This window comes from Oratosquilla oratoria, chromosome 1 (assembly GCF_046742065.1).
Source record: "Oratosquilla oratoria isolate Oo_2021 chromosome 1, ASM4674206v1, whole genome shotgun sequence".
NCBI lineage: Eukaryota > Metazoa > Arthropoda > Malacostraca > Stomatopoda > Squillidae > Oratosquilla > Oratosquilla oratoria.
In genome coordinates this window covers 127,710,561-127,730,560 of record NC_134777.1, presented here as the reverse complement: position 1 = coordinate 127,730,560, position 20,000 = coordinate 127,710,561, and the positions used below count along the sequence as shown (strand labels likewise).

The 20,000-nt window shown below is 39.2% G+C and overlaps 2 protein-coding genes and 1 long non-coding RNA gene across 3 annotated transcripts in view; 2 read left to right on the top strand and 1 right to left on the bottom strand.

Moving 5' to 3' along the window:
- The first annotated feature begins 2,258 nt into the window (after positions 1 to 2,258).
- Positions 2,259 to 4,687, top strand: LOC143031289 (uncharacterized). Its single transcript, XM_076194940.1, has 2 exons — positions 2,259 to 2,619; positions 4,118 to 4,687. Exons 1-2 carry the CDS (start codon positions 2,503 to 2,505, stop codon positions 4,391 to 4,393), a joined length of 393 nt encoding a protein of 130 aa, XP_076051055.1. The 5' UTR covers positions 2,259 to 2,502; the 3' UTR covers positions 4,394 to 4,687.
- A 10,008-nt stretch (positions 4,688 to 14,695) lies between these two features.
- On the top strand, positions 14,696 to 19,493 carry LOC143026664 (uncharacterized). Its single transcript, XM_076187439.1, has 3 exons — positions 14,696 to 14,840; positions 17,175 to 17,340; positions 18,146 to 19,493. The coding sequence occupies exons 2-3, from the start codon at positions 17,332 to 17,334 to the stop codon at positions 18,365 to 18,367; spliced, it is 231 nt and encodes a 76-aa protein (XP_076043554.1). The 5' UTR covers positions 14,696 to 14,840; positions 17,175 to 17,331; the 3' UTR covers positions 18,368 to 19,493.
- LOC143026667 (uncharacterized) overlaps positions 19,277 to 20,000 on the bottom strand; it is a 1,654-nt gene continuing 930 nt past the window's right edge. The window contains exon 2 of the long non-coding RNA XR_012966527.1: positions 19,277 to 19,920. This is a non-coding gene — a long non-coding RNA (uncharacterized LOC143026667). The remainder of the gene's footprint in view (positions 19,921 to 20,000) is intronic.

Genomic DNA, 20,000 nt, shown 5'->3' with positions numbered 1-20,000 from the left:
TCAAACTGTCAGGAAATAGATTTAATTTGGAAGTGGGTAGAAACAACTTCGCCAACTGTGTAGTTTATGCAGAGGCAGTGCAATGTAGTTTAGTTCGAAGCTTTAAGATTCGTTTAGATAAAACCTAAGTAAGATGCTGTAATGACTGCCATTTATCTTATATTATTTGTTTGTTATTATTTGTTTGTTTATTTATCATTTGCTTGATTTTCATTTATTATTATTTATCTGTGAATTTATTATTATTTACTATTAACCTGTTTGTTTATTATCTATCTATACCTATGCATTTATTTATCTTATTTATTACCATTTGTATTATCATAATTTTTGTTTTATTTTATTCTTTATCTTTATTTTTTATCATTATATATTTTTTTACATCCGACCTAGTTATGGACCAAAAGGTCTTCTGTTGGGATGCTCCGCCTTTGTAATTCTTTCTAATCCTTTGTGACGTCTGCTTCTCCTTCTTCACCGACTTCGGGAGGTTCTCGAAGTCGCCTCTGACGTCACATGAGGACTTTCCTGGAAGATCTTCCTCTTGGAAAACAAGAGAACTACTTTTTTTCCTTGTCTCCGGTGACTTGGTGATTCACACCGCGTTTTCTATTCACACTAAGAATATATATATTTATTCAGGTGAATGGGGTGTCCCCGCCCCCCTTTTGAAGAAGGTCTTCATGTCCCGTGACCCCCTTCAGGCCGGATTTTGATACTCCCGCCGGAGATACGGAAAATCAAGGACGTCAGTGTTGTTATAGATAATCTTAATACAAGAGATAAACACAGATACTCACTAGCAACGCCTTTCCGCTCTCTTTTCTACTTATCTATTTATCCATATATCTATCTGTTAATTCATTTATGTTGGACTACATGTTAATGGAGATTAATCAAGGCATTTCTGACAATTGATATTTGCAAAAAAAAAAAAAAAAAAAAAATAATAATAATAAAAGAATATAAATAGATAAAATAAATATATGAACAAAGTAAATAAAACTTTGTCACGTGACCTTCTTTCCTGCCGCCAGGCTATTACATTCATCTGAGGGAGAAAAATCCACCCAACCTCACACTTACAAAGTTGCTAAATATAGCGAGGAACAGCGCTCTCTAAAGTTCTGCTGAGTCAGACTGGGTGCGGGCCCAGATTATTGATGAGGTGACATCACAATTGCGTTATATGAACACATAATAATAGTAGCAATACTACTACTACTACTACTACTACTACTACTACTACTACTACTACTACTACTACTACTACTACTACTACTACTACTACTACTACTACTACTACTACTACTACTACTTCTACTACAAGTACTACAACTACTACTACTACTACTACTTCTACTACTACTACTACTACTACTACTACTTCTACTACTACTACTACTACTACTACTACTACTACCACTACTACTACTACTACTACTACTACTACTACTACTACTACTACTACTGTACTAATACTACTGCTGCTGCTGCCACTACTACTACTACTACTACTACTTCTACTACTACTACTACTACTTCTACTACTACTACTACTACTACTACTACTACTACTTCTACTACTACTACTACTACTACTACTACTTCCACTACTACTACTACTACTACTACTACTACTACTACTACTACTACTACTACTACTACTACTACTACTACTACTACTACTACTACTACCACTACTACTACTACTACTACTACTACTACTACTACTACTACTACTACTACTACTACTACTACTACTACTACTACTACTACTACTACTACTACTACTTCTACCACTACTACTACAACTACTTCTACTACTACTACTGCTGCTGCTACTACTGCTACTACTACTACTACTACTACTACTACTACTACTACTACTACTACTACTACTACTACTACTACTACTACTACTACTACTACTACTTCTACTACTACTACTACTACTACTACTACTACTACTACTACTACTTTTTTTTTTTTTTAATTAGACTACGACCTCCATCCTATTGGAACTGTGTGGTGGAAGCAGCAGGGTCTGTCTTCCACAGACACAGTTCATTGGCCCCTCTCCCACCAATGACTGACAACCACTCCCTAGACCACCCCACCCCCCACCCACTCCCCTCCATGTATCACAGCATCATCCATACACAACCATTCCCCATTCACCCCTATCTTCTGCCTTCTTCCTTACTTCCTCAACAGACATCCCTCTCATGCTCAACGCCCCTTTTACTTGGCAGGATTCGAACCCCCATCCCCTCGACCTACGTCGCAAGTAACGCCGCCTGAACCCACTTGGCTAACGGGTTCCACGAATATTACGAATAAAATCGCCTGGCGGCAGATGAAAAAGTGCCACCCGGAACAGAAGGGACGAAGACAAACAAACGCGAACATTCAAAGGAATCCTTAGCGTTGCCTTTCAAAGAGGAAACCAATTTTCTTTTTGTTCCGTGAATACCCCAAGACTAGAGAGTTTGAATTAACATGACGAAATCTCTGTGGGTCTATAGAAAGGACGGCTGTAAGCCTGGATCGCCACTCCAAGTCGTTCTCCCAACACGAGAGAGAGGCGCCAGGATGGCGAGCTGTCAGTACCAGAAGGTAAGAGCTAAAGCAATGTTTCCCTCTAGTATTTTGGTATGATCGAGTGCAGAAGTTTGCTTGTATCTGAATTTTGCCTTTTTTGCAAACTATGTGTGTAGCCATACGAGTCACCATACTCACCCCCCAACACAGTACAAATCAATCTCAAAACTACATGTGAAATTATGAACTTGTACACTCACATATTAAAGGTCATTGACAGATTCTCAAAATCACATTTTTAAAAATTAATTATTATAAAATTATACGATTATTTTCTTAAAAAAAAAGAAATCGAAAACCTTGTGTGAGCACAAGTTTTTCCTTTATGCGCTGGTTGCATAACATGTGTCCACGCGCTCGTGCGCACAGCTTGGAGGGAACACTGGGCTCAAGGCTTGCGCCTACCTAGTCCGGACCACCCACCTTCACGGGAGAGTTTCCTTTGGCAGAGGAAGAGAAGTCTACAAGAAAGTTAAACAATAGTCGTGTATAATAGGGTGTTATTGTCACTGAGGGCTTTTGAGGGATATTTATTGAGTCTTGGGTGACGCTCCAAGAGTTGTTTGACAGGAGACTTGGATGTCGAAACTTGCATCTCTATTAACCAACGAAAGCGAGGGAAAGGGTTGGAGACATAGTTGTAGAGAAAGGTAGATTCTTTTTCTTTTCTTTTAGTGGGATGTAAATTGAAGTGAGAAAATGCAGTAGACGTTAGGAAGTCGAGGTTAGGTTAGGTCATGATATAGGTTGTACACACACACACACACACACACACACACACACACACACACACACACACACACACACACACACACACACACACACACACACACACACACACACACACACACACACACACACACACACACACACACACACACACACACACACACACACACACACACACACACACACACATACACAGAGAGAATACACGTACACTATTGCATCGTATCCAGAGATGTCACTCGACAAATATCTATAGTTGTATCGGAAGGTGAGGAGCTTACACCAGGAGGCGCTGAGTAGCTGCGGCCGAAGCCGTCACCTTTGCCCGATGCACTTGGGGCAGGTAAAAACAATCACAGCTGGGAAAAGGAGAGGAGTGCGGGATTCGAGCTCACAGCTAAGCAAATGCGAGACCAGCACGCTTTCGATTACGCCACCAAGGGATTATGACTTGTCCTAACATCTTGAAAAAAAAAAAAACTGGCGATATAGCCTTGGCTTGACTGTTCAAAACAATCAGAGATACTTGTCACTTGATACCTTTGGCTGCCCCATGCTGACCTTGGGGCGAGTGTATGTATGTATGTGTGTATGTATGTATATATGTATTTATGCATGTGTTTATGTATGTGTGTATGTATATATGTACATGTGCATGTATTTATGTATGTATATGTGTATGTACCGTTATATGTAAGTATATATTCATATGTAAGTAAATATTACAAAATGTTACAATACTCTGAAGAAATCACTTATGTTCTTTTGTCTTGTTGATCCACAGATGTTGTTCCTAACATTTATCGTTTTAGTAGTCTATGCTACAATAAGCACCGCATCTCCTCTGCCCCGTGTACCCCTTCCCAAGACGCAAGACCCATCCTGCCCCTGCGAAGTCCCGAAGGACACTGAATCTTGTTCCTGCAAGGGCGACGAAAACGGCGACATGACGTCATCGCCGGGTGAAGAAAATCCAAAGATCGAACGTCTCTGGCATGTCTGCAAGGTCGAAGGTTTTGACTTGGGATTCGTGAGATCGTGGCTGTGTACATCCAGATGACCTGAAGAGAAGTTCCCCAAAGCTGAATGAAGCTGTCTGGCTTCGTGGCTTCGTTGTATACCAAAGAGTTTCCTGTTAAGAATATCAGTCCTCTTCGTGTTTGATACCGAGGGTTGGTAATGTTTGGTTGGAGACGTGTGTATAGTTTGAATGGGAAATTTATGTGAGCCAGGAAAAGTCTACGGGACTTTTTTCACACAGGAAAGCTGCTTGTCTCAGGTTTCGTTCATCTTTTTCGTTCCTTTTCGAAGTGTTTTGCTCTTTTATCTAAAAAAACAAGATTAAATAGTTTAAGGAATTGTGCAGAAGGGGAGTTACAGGAAAAACAAATGTTTCTGACGTGAAGTAAAAATGAAAAACAAGAATAGCAAATATTTTAGTTGTTTTAACTCAATAAAGTGAATAAGGTACTTTATATTTCCTCTCCTTAAAGAAATGTTTCTGTTGAAAAGGAAACCTCCAAGTATTTATACCAAAAGGTGCCACCGCTTCTATTACATGGTGACCCTCCCTTCTCACCCCCCTCATGCGAAAATAGAGAAGACGAGGAGAAATCCCTTCGGAGTGTCAATTCATAGTCCACTCACAACCATTCTCCATTCACCCCTATCTCTTGCCTTCTCATTTCTCTGCTCTACAGACATTCACCTTTTACTCAATGTCCCATTCACCCTAATCATCCATCTTATTCTCAGTTACTTCACTTCAAGTTTACCCTATTCACAAATCCTCTACCTTTACTAAACCTATACCGTTCCTCACCAATTACTCTCTCTGTTCCTCTCCTAATCCTTTATCATATGCATTTCCAGGCATGCTCAACAAACTGACCCTTCAAAAACTACTTCTTTCACATTTGTCCCCTTTTCTTTTGTAAAATGGAACTGCACAGGCGTGCCTTCAATCCTCTGGTACACTCCCCTCCCTTAGGCACACATGAAATAACCTCACTAGCTAATCCACTGTACATGTTTCCTCCTATATTCCTTTAATTTTCCTCTCCCATCACGGTTATTCCTTGATTCCTCCCACTACCACGATCAATACTACTCTAACCTCCTTCACATTCAACTCCCCTTACCCCCTTTACTTTAATTAACATCTGTCCGTCTGCACCCTTCATCTTTTCCTGTCTAATTCACCCCGTCCCTCACTCTTTTCACTTCTTCCCAAAATATAATTTTATCCTTTTCGTAATTTTCTGTCAAACTCGCACACCATTTTACATCTGCTCTCCTTTTTGGCTCCATCGCCTTATACTTTGCTTCCCTAGATCAGGTGGATAAGCTCCTGTACCACCTCTTTGACTCACCTTCTTGGGTGAGAGAAGCTGTTCCCAAAGAATAGAGGCGCTGGTATTTGTTAAAAATATCTTAATTAATTACCCTCTTGTCAAATGACAAATGTCCTACACAAGCTTTGGAAAAAAAAAAATCATTTGTATTTTTCTGTTTTCCTTTCTCATTTCCCTCTCTATATCTATATTTCTCTTCCCTTCTCTATTTTCCTTACTTTTCCCTTTCGTTTCACTCCCACATTTCTCTCTGATTTCTAGCAGTGACTGTTACCTCCCCAACAGTCTAAGCACACCATAGGGCAAAGGAGATGGCTTCGGCCGCAGCTACTCAGCGCCTCCTGGCGTAGAATCCTCACCCTTTTCTATTTAACTCTCTCTCTCCCTCTCCTCTGTACCTATTTTTGTTCCTCTTCATTTTTGCTTACGTCTTGTCTTCTCTTCTCTCTCTGATCCCAAGTTAACAGTTGTATTCAAGGAAAGGGAGACTAGATAATGCAATGAGAAAATGAGACTGTGCTGGAATCCAGCACCTAACAATCTGTTGGGGTCTGGAATAAAGGGTGTATCCAATACAACCAGAAGGTCCACCCAAATTTAGCCCTTGCTTTCTTTTTCTTTTTCTTTTTCAGAGAGCAGTGTGACACAGGAAGGTGAATATAAGAACAGGACACAATTCTTTATTGAATAAGCATTTTTTTTAAATCTTAACGGAGAATAGGAAGAAAATAAAGAAACAAAAACATAGTTGTACTTAGAATGGCACATTTTTCTCCATCTCGAAAAGAAGCAAATCTTGAAGCAAATCTTGAAGCCAAGGGAATGTCTGGAAGTTATGTTGTGCTATTAGGAAGTTGGAATGTATTTTCTTGACTCTACAAGTGCATTTCCATTTCCAGAGAATATATTTTTTGCTGCCATAAAACATCTCCATCCATGATAATAGCAAGTGCCATTTATTCTCAGTTTCCTTAACAAGACGTTCAAGAACTTGGAATATATTTTACTGGACACTGTAAGTGCATTTCCATTTATAGAGGACATATTTGTTACTGCCCTCAAATCTCCCTTTCCATGATATTGGCAAAGTGTCACTCGTTCTTGTTTTCTTCCAGGGGGACGATCTACTTCGGTTTCACGATCCGTTGAGTCCTTACATTCCCGTTTACAGTAGTCGTAGTCGATGGGTTGGGGCGGGAACAGTTATACAGGAGCGGAGACTGGTCTGGTAATGAGATCGGAAACGGGAATGGGATTGCAAACGGGAATAGGAACGGGACCAGGAACTGGGTCCTGGTGGGAATACACCAGAACGACCAGACACAACAGCACTGTAACCCACGTCATCTAAAACCACAGGATACATAACAATTAAAACAAAGGAACACGTGATTACCTTTAATAGAAAAAGACCCATTAGGTCTGGAAGACAACCTCCCTGATAACGTTGAATAGCTATTTTGTATTATATTTGAATTTGACTAAAGTAGTATTTTACTGTTTTCCTCAATTTTCGTATTCATGATAGAACATGCACAACATAGGAGCAAACGTTTTATATGAAGTACCATCATACCTCATCATTACCTCTTTAGATGCGGTGATCAACAAAACAGCGTAGACTGGGTCTTCCTAGACTTTGAGAAGGCTTTTGACACTACCCGACAGGAGAGGCTAAATAAGCTTGCTTTATATAGAATAGAAGGTAACCTGCTAAGATAAATTACAAGTATATTGAACAATTGTAAACAGAGTTGTTCCGAATGGTAAATCATCTACCGAGAAAATTGTTACGAGTGGAGTTCCTCAGGGTTCTGTTCTTGCACTGTCTATTATGTATCCCTGTGACAGAACAGTGACTGAAATCTGATGTATCAGAATTTGATGGCGGTACTAAACTGTGCAAAAAAACAAATGGTCTCCCTCAAATGGTTATTTTGTCTTTTTATTTTATTTTTGAATGCTTTTTTTCCTTTCATCTGGCCTCGTTAGCATACCAAATACCTGAAACCTAATCTCCACTTACCATTCATGCCTGGAGAAGCTCCTAGATGTTCTTTAAGCGTGCACCCGCTCTTGTGGTCAGAGCGCAACTGAGGTGCATCGGGCGGTAACTTTTAGCGCCCGGCGGCGCCAAACGAATGTCGACGTCCTCAATGTAAACTTTTCCTGGTTTCTTGTATATGCATGCGCGCATGCGAGAGTGTGTTTGTGTGTGTGTGTGTGTGTGTGTGTGTGTGTGTGTGTGTGTGTGTGTGTGTGTGTGTGTGTGTGTGTGTGTGTGTGCGTGTGCGCAAATATATTTGTGTATGGCCGTGAGTATACGGAATTGGCACTTCTTTGGGTGTGGCTGGTCGCCCTGTTCCCATTCCTGGCCTCGATCCTTCCGACGGACCTCCTCTTCCAACTCCAAGTCCTGTGGCTCCTGTTTCCAGGGCTCGATAATTCCAACTGTGTCTCAAAATAAACCAGAAGGAAGAATACTTCGAGGTGTGTGAATTGGTCGGGAAAAAGCTACATCGTGAAAGAGAAAATTCGATTTTATTTGATTCTACGGAAAACATGGAGGTTTTGGCTGTAGCGTTTTGACCGGGTGGTCTCTGGAGGGGCAAAGACATGAGGAAAGTTGTCTGTGTTTTATTCAAGTGTGTCTTAAGGAGTAGGTTCAGAATGACCTGATACCAGTTTCCGTAGCGGTATCTTTTATGCCCTCTCTTTTTTATCCTCGTTGCCTCTCGCGTTTTTAGTAGTTACAACGATTCCATTGCGTCTTTTCGCGTCCGCTGGGACCCACAATTCGATGGCTTCGTTACCTGCCCTCACATACATCGCTCTTGAACTTCTCACAAGGCTTGTTGATACATGTCGCAATGACCTCCCTGTTCTGATCATGTTCAGAAAGTGTTCTAATCTTATTCACTTCCTAACCCACCCTCTCTCTCTCTCCCCGTCTCTCAATGCGTTTCCATATAATGTTTCCATATGTTACAGTGTACAACCACAGTGTGTTATAAAATCTCGTCGCTGTTTGCCAGAAGATTTTCGCTCTCTTCTTGGTCTCTGTCGGGGAGTTAGATTCTCTTGTTCTCTACCTCTCGCTTCTTTGCTTCTTCTTCTTTTCCTCTCCTCCTCTGCTGCTCTCACTCACTGGTCTCTGACAGCGAGTTAGTTCATTGAACCTAAATTCCAGGAAAAAAATCTTCCTGGTGCCACACCCGTTCGCAGCGGGACTCGGGAGCCGGATTTGCAAATTCCAGCTCCCTCTTCGCAAGGTAAGACCAGAAGAGAACCGCGAACAGTTTGTTCCTTTTTGAACAACAAATGATGTGACACATATTGACGTGCCTTGAAGGGGTTTATACCTGTGCGCTGGTGGCATAATCGGAAGCGTGCTGGTCCCGTATTCGTTTAGTTGTGGGTTCGAATCCCGCACTCCTTTCCGGTTCTCAGCACAGGTCAAAGGTGACAGCTTTGGCCATAGCTGTAGCGTTGAGAAATAACGAACGACTAAGACGTTTTTATATCAACAATAAATAAATAAATGAATAAGTATATGAATAAACAAATAAATACAGTAGATATATAAATAAATAGATAAGTAGATAAATTGATAAACAAGTGAATGGATATGTAAATTAATAGATAAATAAATGAATAAGCAAATAAAAAAATATGTAAATAAATAGATAGATAAATAAATGAATAAATAAATCACAATAGATTAGAAATTGATAAACGAAAGATAAACACATGAGTAGATATGTAAAAAGAAAAACAAATAAACGAATAAATAAGCAAACTGGTAACTGAGGAGATGACAAGATCATATGACTTTGTCTAAGGAGGCGAGATGGCGCAATTTTCTTTCCCCTTGTAATTGCATCCTCAGTTTATTCCCATCCCCCACCTTCCCCCCCTCCTCCCCCTTCCCCCCCCCCTCCTCCACCACTTCCGTTTTCCTTATTTCCTAGTCAATTATTAACTCTCAAGGACCAGTTTTATGGGGGAGGTTTGAGGAAGACTTGAAGGCTCCTCTGACCTTGGACATCGTCCAAGTATTTGTTTACGTTTCGTCTTCTTCGAATCAGCTTTCGCTCCTTTGTTGTCTCCTGCTCTCTCTCTCTCTCTCTCTCTCTCTCTCTCTCTCTCTCTCTCTCTCTTGCTTGCTCTTACTACCTCTCTTTACGTATATGTATCTCCCAGTTTTCATACATGAGGAAAACAAACATCCGCACACATGTACACACGGACGCGTAACACCATGCATCCGTTTGAGTTCGATCCCCGCCCAGGGCGGAAAAGCATCACGGTACTGAAAGTTGGCACCCCGCTATGTATGTCAAGTTGTGCGTGCGTGCGTGCATGTGTGTGTGTGTGTGTGTGTGTGTGTGTGTGTGTATGTGTATGTTTGTGTGTGTGTGTATGTGTGCAAGGTCAAATATTTCCCATAGATCAGGCCATACATGAGCTCTGAGCTCTTATCCGGGAGGGTAGTAGCTATCGGTCATGAGTCCAGCATGTGACCCAAGACCATGGCAAATCCCACACGTAGACACGCACATGTGTGTTCAAGACGAGAGGTAACATTGTGGGTTTAGGTTAGAGAGCTTATAAGAGCCAGGAAGAATGAGCCATCGGTGCATTGAAGTCACTAGTTTGTGATTGCTTCCTCAGCCCTCTGTAGACTATCTCGATTAAGTCATCGCGATTAACATTTCATTGGAAAATTATGGAAAAACTCGGGATATTCAAAGACATAGTTGCAGGCGATTTTAATCAGATCACTGGGTCATCTGGTCCGGAAAAAGTAAAGTAAAAGTTGTTAAGCGTTTATAGAGAAGGGAATTTATTTAGTGCTACTCAACAAACGTATTTTTTCAAATGCTCAACGGTCACACGTTTCCGTTAAATCCGTTGAGATTCAAATATGTTTCTTGCCTTACGTGACGTCACTCGAAGGCTCGTCGTAATAAGATTTGCACTTCACAGTTTGTGTCGACGAAGAAATCCTGAGATTGAGGGAGTTGGAACGGGTGAAGAAACCGGAATGGCTTTGTCTCCACCAGGATCGCGAGACACAACAGAACTACGACCAATTTCATTTGTAGCCACATGGAGGGAGAGAGCATTCAGGTCATGTGAATATCACTATGTAGCCTTGGGAAAGGCCTATGTTGTGTCATAGGTAACTATAAAAGAAGTTTTGTAACGTTATAAACTTTGAAGCCACCACTTCTTTGGATTTCAAGTTGTAAATATCGAAATGTTCACCAGTTTTGGTAATTTGTGTAGATTTGTTTTGTGACTGATGCTTTCATAATAGGGTATCGTTTATCTAAACCATAGCCTCACTTAGATCACGAAACGAGCAATTTACTTCATCAAACCCCCAGACATTGCCTTGACCAGATCGCCTCTATGATGCTATATTTATCATGATCATTTTTCCTCCTCACTTTGACCTGACTCAACACGCAAATCAAAACATTGTTTTATTTTACTTACCGCATCTGTTGCTTGATTTTAAGCTGGTTGCTTGAATTGCTAAGGAGAAGAAAAGTAATATCTTGATGTATTTTAGAGGAGTATTGTCCCAAGGATACAAACTCAGTAAGATCATAAGGATTATGTATTTATTAAGTGTGTTGGGAATAGAAGAATCTTGAAGGAAGCGAATATCTGGGAAATGACATACATAGGGACCAATGTCAACATGATTATTGGGACCATAAATCGAGTTCTCAGAGTTTGGTGAGATGGCGAATGCCTGATGACGTCATGTCGCAGGAATTTTGTCTTCGATTCTCTTACCACGGCTCGTCGCGGCAGAGGTTATGGCAGCTGCCCCTCTCCCGTGGATTATCACAGACAAACTTACAGTAGATCTTGGGCCTCTTCGTAGTGGGTTTTGGAGTAGTCCCTGGGGCGGGTACGGGGTCAGGAACAGGAGGAGGAATGGACTTGGAACTCCCTAAAGCCACCAAAGTGCAAAGAAGCACAACAACGAAGTGTGTCTGTGGAGAGAAAAACAATGTCGTCTTTCAGAATTCACTCATGGTTACAAATGATATCCACAACCAAATAGTACCTAAAACCATTGGGCAATGTATCCATATATATGCAAATAAATATACAGTATATACATACATACATATACATATACATATATATATATATATATATATATATATATATATATATATACATATATGTATATATATATATATATATATATATATATATATATATATATATATATATATATATTACATTCGTTGACCACTATTAGTAAACTAGTTTCTGTAGAATCTTGGCATCTTCTGACCTAATTAAGCGTCCTATTTTAGTGTTGTCCGCAAACTTGATAACATTACTATTAATCTCACTGTCCAAGTCGTTTATGTATATATGTATATATATATATATATATATATATATATATATATATATATATACACATATACATATGGTGACCTACTGTTATCCGTCACTGATCTAAGATCTAATCCATTTAAACACTTTACCTTCTTTGTCACGGGCTTAGATTTTATTTAGTATTTTTTTTTTCGTATAAATGTATAGTATAGCAAATATTGTGCGTGGGCATATACTCTCATGTTAACTCTCGTTGATATGTACCTAAAACAGCTAAAGTAGGTCTATTCATATTATCTCACCCATTTTGTTTTTAAATAAAATTGTGTTTTTAAAGTATGTCGTCCTCTCATCACAAAATGATCTTTGATAGTGTATCAAGGAGCTGAGGACATTTGTCTTAGATATATGAGGCTAAATCACTCATAGATAAACTGGATTCCTAAGATCATCATTGTAGATTTCTATTCTTACGGCACTCTGAATATCACCATCATAATACTCACCACTCAACATTCCACATCCCGCGAGGTGGAAAGTGAGAAACCCTTGGTAGAGCAAAGCCCAGTCAGTTGCGCCAAGCCGCTGGGTGTTTTTAGGCCGATGTTAGGATCGCTTCCCCGCTTGGCTAGAGCTGTCGGGAACCAACGCGACAAAGCTCGCAGCGGTTCCTGGGAATCAAACTCATGACTACCTGGTCATGAGTTCGACACGGTATCCACTGGGCTACCACCGAAAACCCAAACAAAAATGTTCATTTCCAAATACCTTCAACATATCGATGTTTTCTCTGGGATGTGGATTTGGTTCTAGCAAATCGGGTAACTGACGGACTCTGTGGCTGCAGACAGTTTATAAATACCCGCGCTTGCTTGGTCTATGACGTCACATTCTGGTTATCTACTTTCACCAAAGCTGTTCTGAGTGTATGAACAATAACAGGAAAAAAATACAACAGTAATCATGTCTAAATCATTGAAATCACCACCTCAGAAATACCACAAGACTTTTAACGATACATAGATAAATAGACAGGCAGAAAGGTAGACAGGTAGACAGATAGACAGACAGAGACAGACAGATAGATAAGCATATGGATAGACATATAGACAGATAAACATTAAGATAAACAGACAGGCAGACAGATAGATAAACAGCTAAGTAGATAGGTAGATAGATACAGACAGATAGATATATAGAAATAGACAGACAGAAAGGCCAGACAGAAAGACATATAGAAATCATGTCATATTGTGTCAGCCATGAATAATTATCATACTCTTGGCAGGCACCAAAGAAGTTCTTCCAAGAACCGGTGATTTCAGTTCTTGGAGAAGACTTGACCCAATGTTCCCTTCAGGCTAAGCAGAAAGAACAGGTATCTTTTTTAAACGAAATTGGTTTTGCAGCTGGTCACGTCAGGAGGCCCCTCCACCAAAACAGGCTCCCAGAGACCCCATCATCTCATTTGAAATTCATCGTGTGTTTCGAAAAACCTACTGAACGGAAAACAAGACACATTCGTCAAAACTATTTGATCAAAATAGAACATGAAGTACAAATATCTTTTCAATCTATGGCCAGGTGAGTCAGCCCCGCTTCTAGTGGTACCGTGTAACCAAATACTATCGGTCCCCTCATTGTCTTTCTGTCAGTGAGGAAGATGTGTTGGGCACCTATACATATCAAAAAGGGTAGACGAACTCACTATGAGTGATTAGTCATCCAACCCACGCATGGAGACATGAGTCCTGGGGTATAATTGATTCCCCCGGTGCTGTAGTTGCACTGAGGTGGCACCCCTGGGGTTGGCAACACACCTCTTTGGTTCACTATTCAGGTCAAGACGGGTGACCCCATCTCTATATAGTCATTAATTGATTTGTCTTTATATTTTCTTATTTGTTTATTTATCTTTTTTTGGTGTATTTCTAATTTTTATTTATTTATTTATTTACTTAATCTTCTATTCATTTATTCATTAATATCCTTGTCCTCTTCATTTGACAATTTATTGATTATAAACTTATTTATCTATCTATTAATTTACTTGTTCATTTATCTATTTATTTTCCGTGAGTTGAGGAATGTCCATCTCGTCTCGTTTCGCTCTCATTTTGTTTTTTTCTTTATGCCTATGGAAACTTTAAAATTTCTCTGACACATATTAGAACAATTTTATAATTACCCAGAGCCAAAAATCGTCAAAATTAACGGGACTCAAAAAGATTAATGACAAATCGAAAATACTTCCCGTCAAGACATAGGGAATAAGGATTGGCCATTTTTACGACTTTTTCCGTATGTTTCAAAATCTGTCATAAACATTCGTCGCGCATTAAGCATTTCTGCACTTCTTCCCGCTCTGAGGATATCAGTGAGACGGTTGTGGTAGTTTACGAATGTGAAAAAACAAAACAAGCACAAGAACACAGCCGGGATTTTTTTATACATATTTTTAAGTGCCAGAAGGAAAATGCGTGTCTTCTTACTTCATACATCATATCACAGCTATTCTTAGAGAAGGTTACACAAGCCAACAGGAAAGTCAAAATTTCCATTCCCTTCCCCGAGTCTGAATGTGCATAACAAGTAAACTTTTGTACAAATGGGACTAGAATATCGTACATCTAGCAACACAGTTGCGCCATCGCACTGAAGAAACTATCGTACATTTTTCATTGAGTTGGTCTCATAATCCTCAGGTATAGTCAGTTCAGTTCTGACTGTCATTGAGAATAGACGGTTGAGGTAAAACTATATTCATATATGTCTTCAGTGAGTAATAATGCCATGGTATTTGAATTTGAGTTTTATATCAAAGTGTTGATAAATGTTAATTTCTGGAAACATGAAGTAGTGTTTGGTTTTTCACAATTATAAATTTTCTTTATTTTCAATAATAAAATGATAAAAGGACCAAGGTAATACACGCGTGCTTGCTTGCGTGTATGATAATAATGATAAGAAAAATAATAGTAATAATGATAACAATAGTCATAATAATGATAATCGGTTTATTGAGTTTAATACAGATACATTAACAATGTATAATTTGTCCTGATTTTCAGATTATTTTAACTTGAATGAATAGTGTGCATAGAGGTGCCTAAATCAGCAGAATGATGGTGTGTTTGTTGCGACCGAGAGGGAGCAGAGGCCGAGACCATATCAGTGATGATAAGGTCGAAGGTGTGTGTGTGTGTGTGTGTGTGTGTGTGTGTGTTTATGTGCACATGTGATTCACCATGGTCACGTGACCACCAGGGGCCGTATACACAAAACTTGCTAGCACTAACTTGAGTCTTCTGTCGGAAGATTTGAATGTGGCGCGGCCGCCTGTACAATGCGCCTTCGTGCTATCATGATACTCTATTAATAAATTCTGAACAACTGCATTAATAACACTGTTTTATGTGTGCAATTTTTAATAATACGTCCATTTACATGTTCATAAGCTGCTAACTTCAGCACTGTTTAGCGGGACTTGACAAACAACTGTTTACTAGCTAACATTTGTTAGTTAAGCATTGGTGTATAACTTTTAGTGGTTTTCTGTTAGCTAGCAGAGATTGTTAAGGCTAACAAAAAAGTTTTGTGTATACGGCCCCAGGATGTGCATTTCGAGTTTGAACTGTATGATCTGAGGCATTAAAAAAAAAATCCCCTTGCTCAAGGGGGACAGGAAAAGATTTTCACGTTGGCACCAATTGAGCCATTTATATTAGCCACTGCCATATGTCTCAGAATATTTCTACTAAATCACCGTTTTACAATTATATTCACCCGTGAAGATTATTTTGTTACCTGTCTTAATAATTTTATATATCTCTTTATTTATTTACCTATTTCGTTTTTTTATTTAACTATTCATCTATTCATTTATGTGTACATTTGTTTCGTTATTTATTTATCTATTTGAATATTTATTTGCTTATTCCTTCATTTATCTATCTATTGATCTATTTATTTGTTTGTTTATATATATATTTGTCTATTTATTTTTCTTTTTATTTGTAGGTGCATGGCCATGTCTAATAAGGCTAATGTCATCTCTTGGTTTTATGCGAGATTTTATTTTTCTAATTCCGATTCTTGTTTTTTTTTCTTCAAATTTATCAACTCAGCTTTCCCCTTCTTCTTGCATTCCCTTCCACACTTTCACGTTTTCCGTTTTTTTCATCTTTTCATCTCTCATACTTTCACACTTTCCATCTTTCCATCTCTCACACTTTCACACTTTTCATCTTTCATATTTTCACACTCTCCATCTTTCACACTTTTCATCTTTCACACTTTCACACTTTCAAACTCTCCATCTTTCACACTTTTCATTTTCACACTTTCACACTTTTACACTTTCCATCTTTCACACTTTCCATCTTTCCATCTTTCACACTTTCACACTTTCCATCGTTCAATCTCTTACACTTTCACACTTTCCATCTTTCCATCTCTCACACTTTCACACTTTTCATCTTTCACACTTTCACACTCTCCATCTTTCAGACTCTCCATCTTTCCATCTTCCACACTTTCACACTTTCACATTTTCCATCTTTTGCACTTTTACAATCTCTTTCACACTCATACCTTCACATCATTCATCATTCCCTCCCCTCTGTCCCTCCTAGACAGACTATTTCCCATATTACATTATTTTGCATCAATTCTTCAGTACTCTTGTGTTCTCTTGATGATGAACACAGCGTGGAATGTAATGACCTATGCCCTTGGTCCAACACGTTGGCGGCAGGGTTCAAACTACCGTCACCTCGACCTCCACCACAAGTAGCGACGCTCTATCTCACTAGGCCCGCGAGTATCCGACTTTTTTTTTCTTCAAATATGTTATCATTTATTGCTAACTTAGATCGTTGTTAAGCCATCTATGGCTGGAGATGGTATTTTGGGAAGTGATTTTCTTTCAATTTATAACATTTGTCTACTTGATATGGATCGTTTGGGAACATTAGACCCCCAGCCACCACCACCACCGTTCAATATATTTATCAATTAATTAATTTATTCATTTATCTATGTATTTATTTATTTGTTTATTAATATATTTATTTATTCATTTGTTTATTTTTATGATTATAATTTTTTTAGGCGACCATAGCTCTTTCGTGGGACAAACACAGACACTGAGGCACTTCGCCAATAAGAAAACAACTCAAGTGACGTCACAGAAGTCTTAAACTCGAACCTCATAAAGAGACTTTCTATTCTCCACCTTCACGAGTCAACTCTCCGAGAACGTCTCAAGATGCTGAAGGTAAAACTAAAAGAATTTTACGTTCGATCCACTTCAGCACGATCACCTGAAGAACGAGGATCAGGTTCAGCTTGACAAAATCGTCTTGGGTTAGCCAGAACAAAACGTCTAAAGTGTGACATTACAGCGAGAAGATGTATTCTTATGGAAATATTGTAGATTGACATAAACTTCAATGTTTCATGTAGAAAATATGAACAGATAATTTTTTAAGATATTCACCATGTTGCTTGTATTTTGGGAGAAGAAATTCAAACACACACACACACACACACACACACACACACACACACACACACACACACACACACACACACACACACACACACACACACACACACACACACACACACACACACACACACACACACACACACACACACACACACACACACACACACACACACACACACACACACACACACACACACACACACACACACACACACACACAATGGCGCAGTGGTAGAGTTCGTGGCCGTCACTACGGCGGTTCGAGTTCGAATCCCGCCCAGGGCTGAAATAATTTCAGTATCACTGCGCTGTGAGTCGTTACTCCAACTCTCATGGGTGGGGAGTTGGGTGTGTGTGTGCGTGTAAGGTCACAGCATTACCCATAGATCGGTCATATATGAGCTCTGAGCTCTCTTCCGGGAGGGGTGATAGCTGTGGATCACGAATCCAACACGTGATCCAAGAGCATGGTGAATTACACACACATAGGGTTCAAAATTTTGTATTCTTTAACCGTTAACGGTCGTGTTTTTCAAATGCGATCGAACTCTGATTTCTTTTCCATTTTTAGGTGTATATTGCCGTTGCCCTTCTCTTGGTTTTGGCCTCAGGGGGGGCAAGGGGCAGCCCTGCCCCAGACCCAGACCCCAATCCTGCCCCAGTGCCCAGAGAACCACCTTCCTTTGGACCTGGAAGTGCGAATCTCCATTGTAAGGTCGTCTGTCACCAGACTCCCCAAGGAAAGAAATGCCAGCGACATTGTCCCGATCCCATTCCTTTTCCTGATAAGTAGATGTCAAGAAAGAAAATCTCACGAACATTCTCCTTCAACTAAAGGTCTGATTGAAAAAATTATTAAATGAGTTTGTATCTACTGAATAAAGATTTGTCTACTGAATAAAAGAAATATGAGAATCTTTTATTGGCTCAGTTTACTAATTATGAGATTAAAAATGTACGAAAAAAAACGAGAATTGTTAATTGTACCTATTTGTTAGTCACTTCAGAAAATAGCTGAAACATATCTGTAGGTAATGCCAACAACGTGGATAAGTTTAACATTCAAGCGACATAACAAAATTTGTGAAGTGCGTCATCATAATGAAACAGATGAATGAAGACATAAATAAGATAATATAAAAAAAAACAAAGAAAAAATAAACATCACCACTCTGTATAGAAGAGGTTAAGAGGACTGGGGGACAGTTCAGATATGTAAACTTATCTAATTATATAAAGTTTACATTATAACATGATATAACCAACAGCACGAAAGAAAATTAACAAGAAATCATTGTCGAGATGAAGTCTTTCTCAGGAAAAAAAATTACACAAATTCAAATTCACTTCAGCGACATGACGTCATGTCGACAGCTATTCGACAGAAGTTTCGACACACCAATGCTCCCTCTACATCTTAGCAAACTTGTTTCTTTTTATATTTCTTAAATTAAAAAGACAATCAGAATGATCTCATCTTTCCATGTGGAATCATAATTTCATCAAATCTATTTCTCTTTATTAATTTGTTTTATTCTTTCTTATATCCTTTATATATTTTTTCATTCATCTATCTATTCATGTACTTCTTCATCCTTTTATTTCTTTTTATCACTTTTGTCTATTTGCTCATTTCCATTCATCTATCTATTCATCTTTTTATTATTTCTTTGTTAAGTTATGTATTGAGGATACAAAAAAGTTTTAGTCGTTTGGTGTTTTTATTTGTGAAATAAGAATTAAGAACATACAGAAATCAATAAGGACTGAAACGCCCAATCATTCTGCAAGGTAGCCATATCATCAAAACTTAACATAGTGTGGCGCAAGCTAACCTTGCTAGTAACGGAAACAGTCAAATGTTGACATAAAAACAAGGTACTGAACACTCAGCAAGAAGATGTTGAAAACAAATGCAGCCCCACTTGAGATCTGCCTGACGCAGGTATGTAAAAACTCATGTGAAGATTCAAATTCCTAAGTATTCCTCATACCTTACACAAGAATGTGCAACCGCACACACTTTTGTATATTTATATGCAAAGAATACAATCCAGGAACTAACGCCATGCATCCTTATTTTAATTTTTCTTCTGGTCACGGCAACTAATGATGATTTCTACATCTACGATGTTCCGGGTCACAGCACCAGCCTATTTCCTCACCGACGCAGTGTTTGACACATTCTTTGTAGCAATCGCCACAATATGGCCGACATTCAGCACTTGGACCACCCATATTCATGTCACGCCCATTAGGGAAGGGGGCTGGGGCGGGAAAGGGGGCTGGGGCGGGGCTGCAATCCACCAGGACGCCGACGCAGAGAAGAATCAGTGCCGCATACATCTGGAACACAAAGACAGAACCCTGAGGGACCACACACTTGACATTGTCCAATCTACGTACATGTGTCTACCTATCGATAC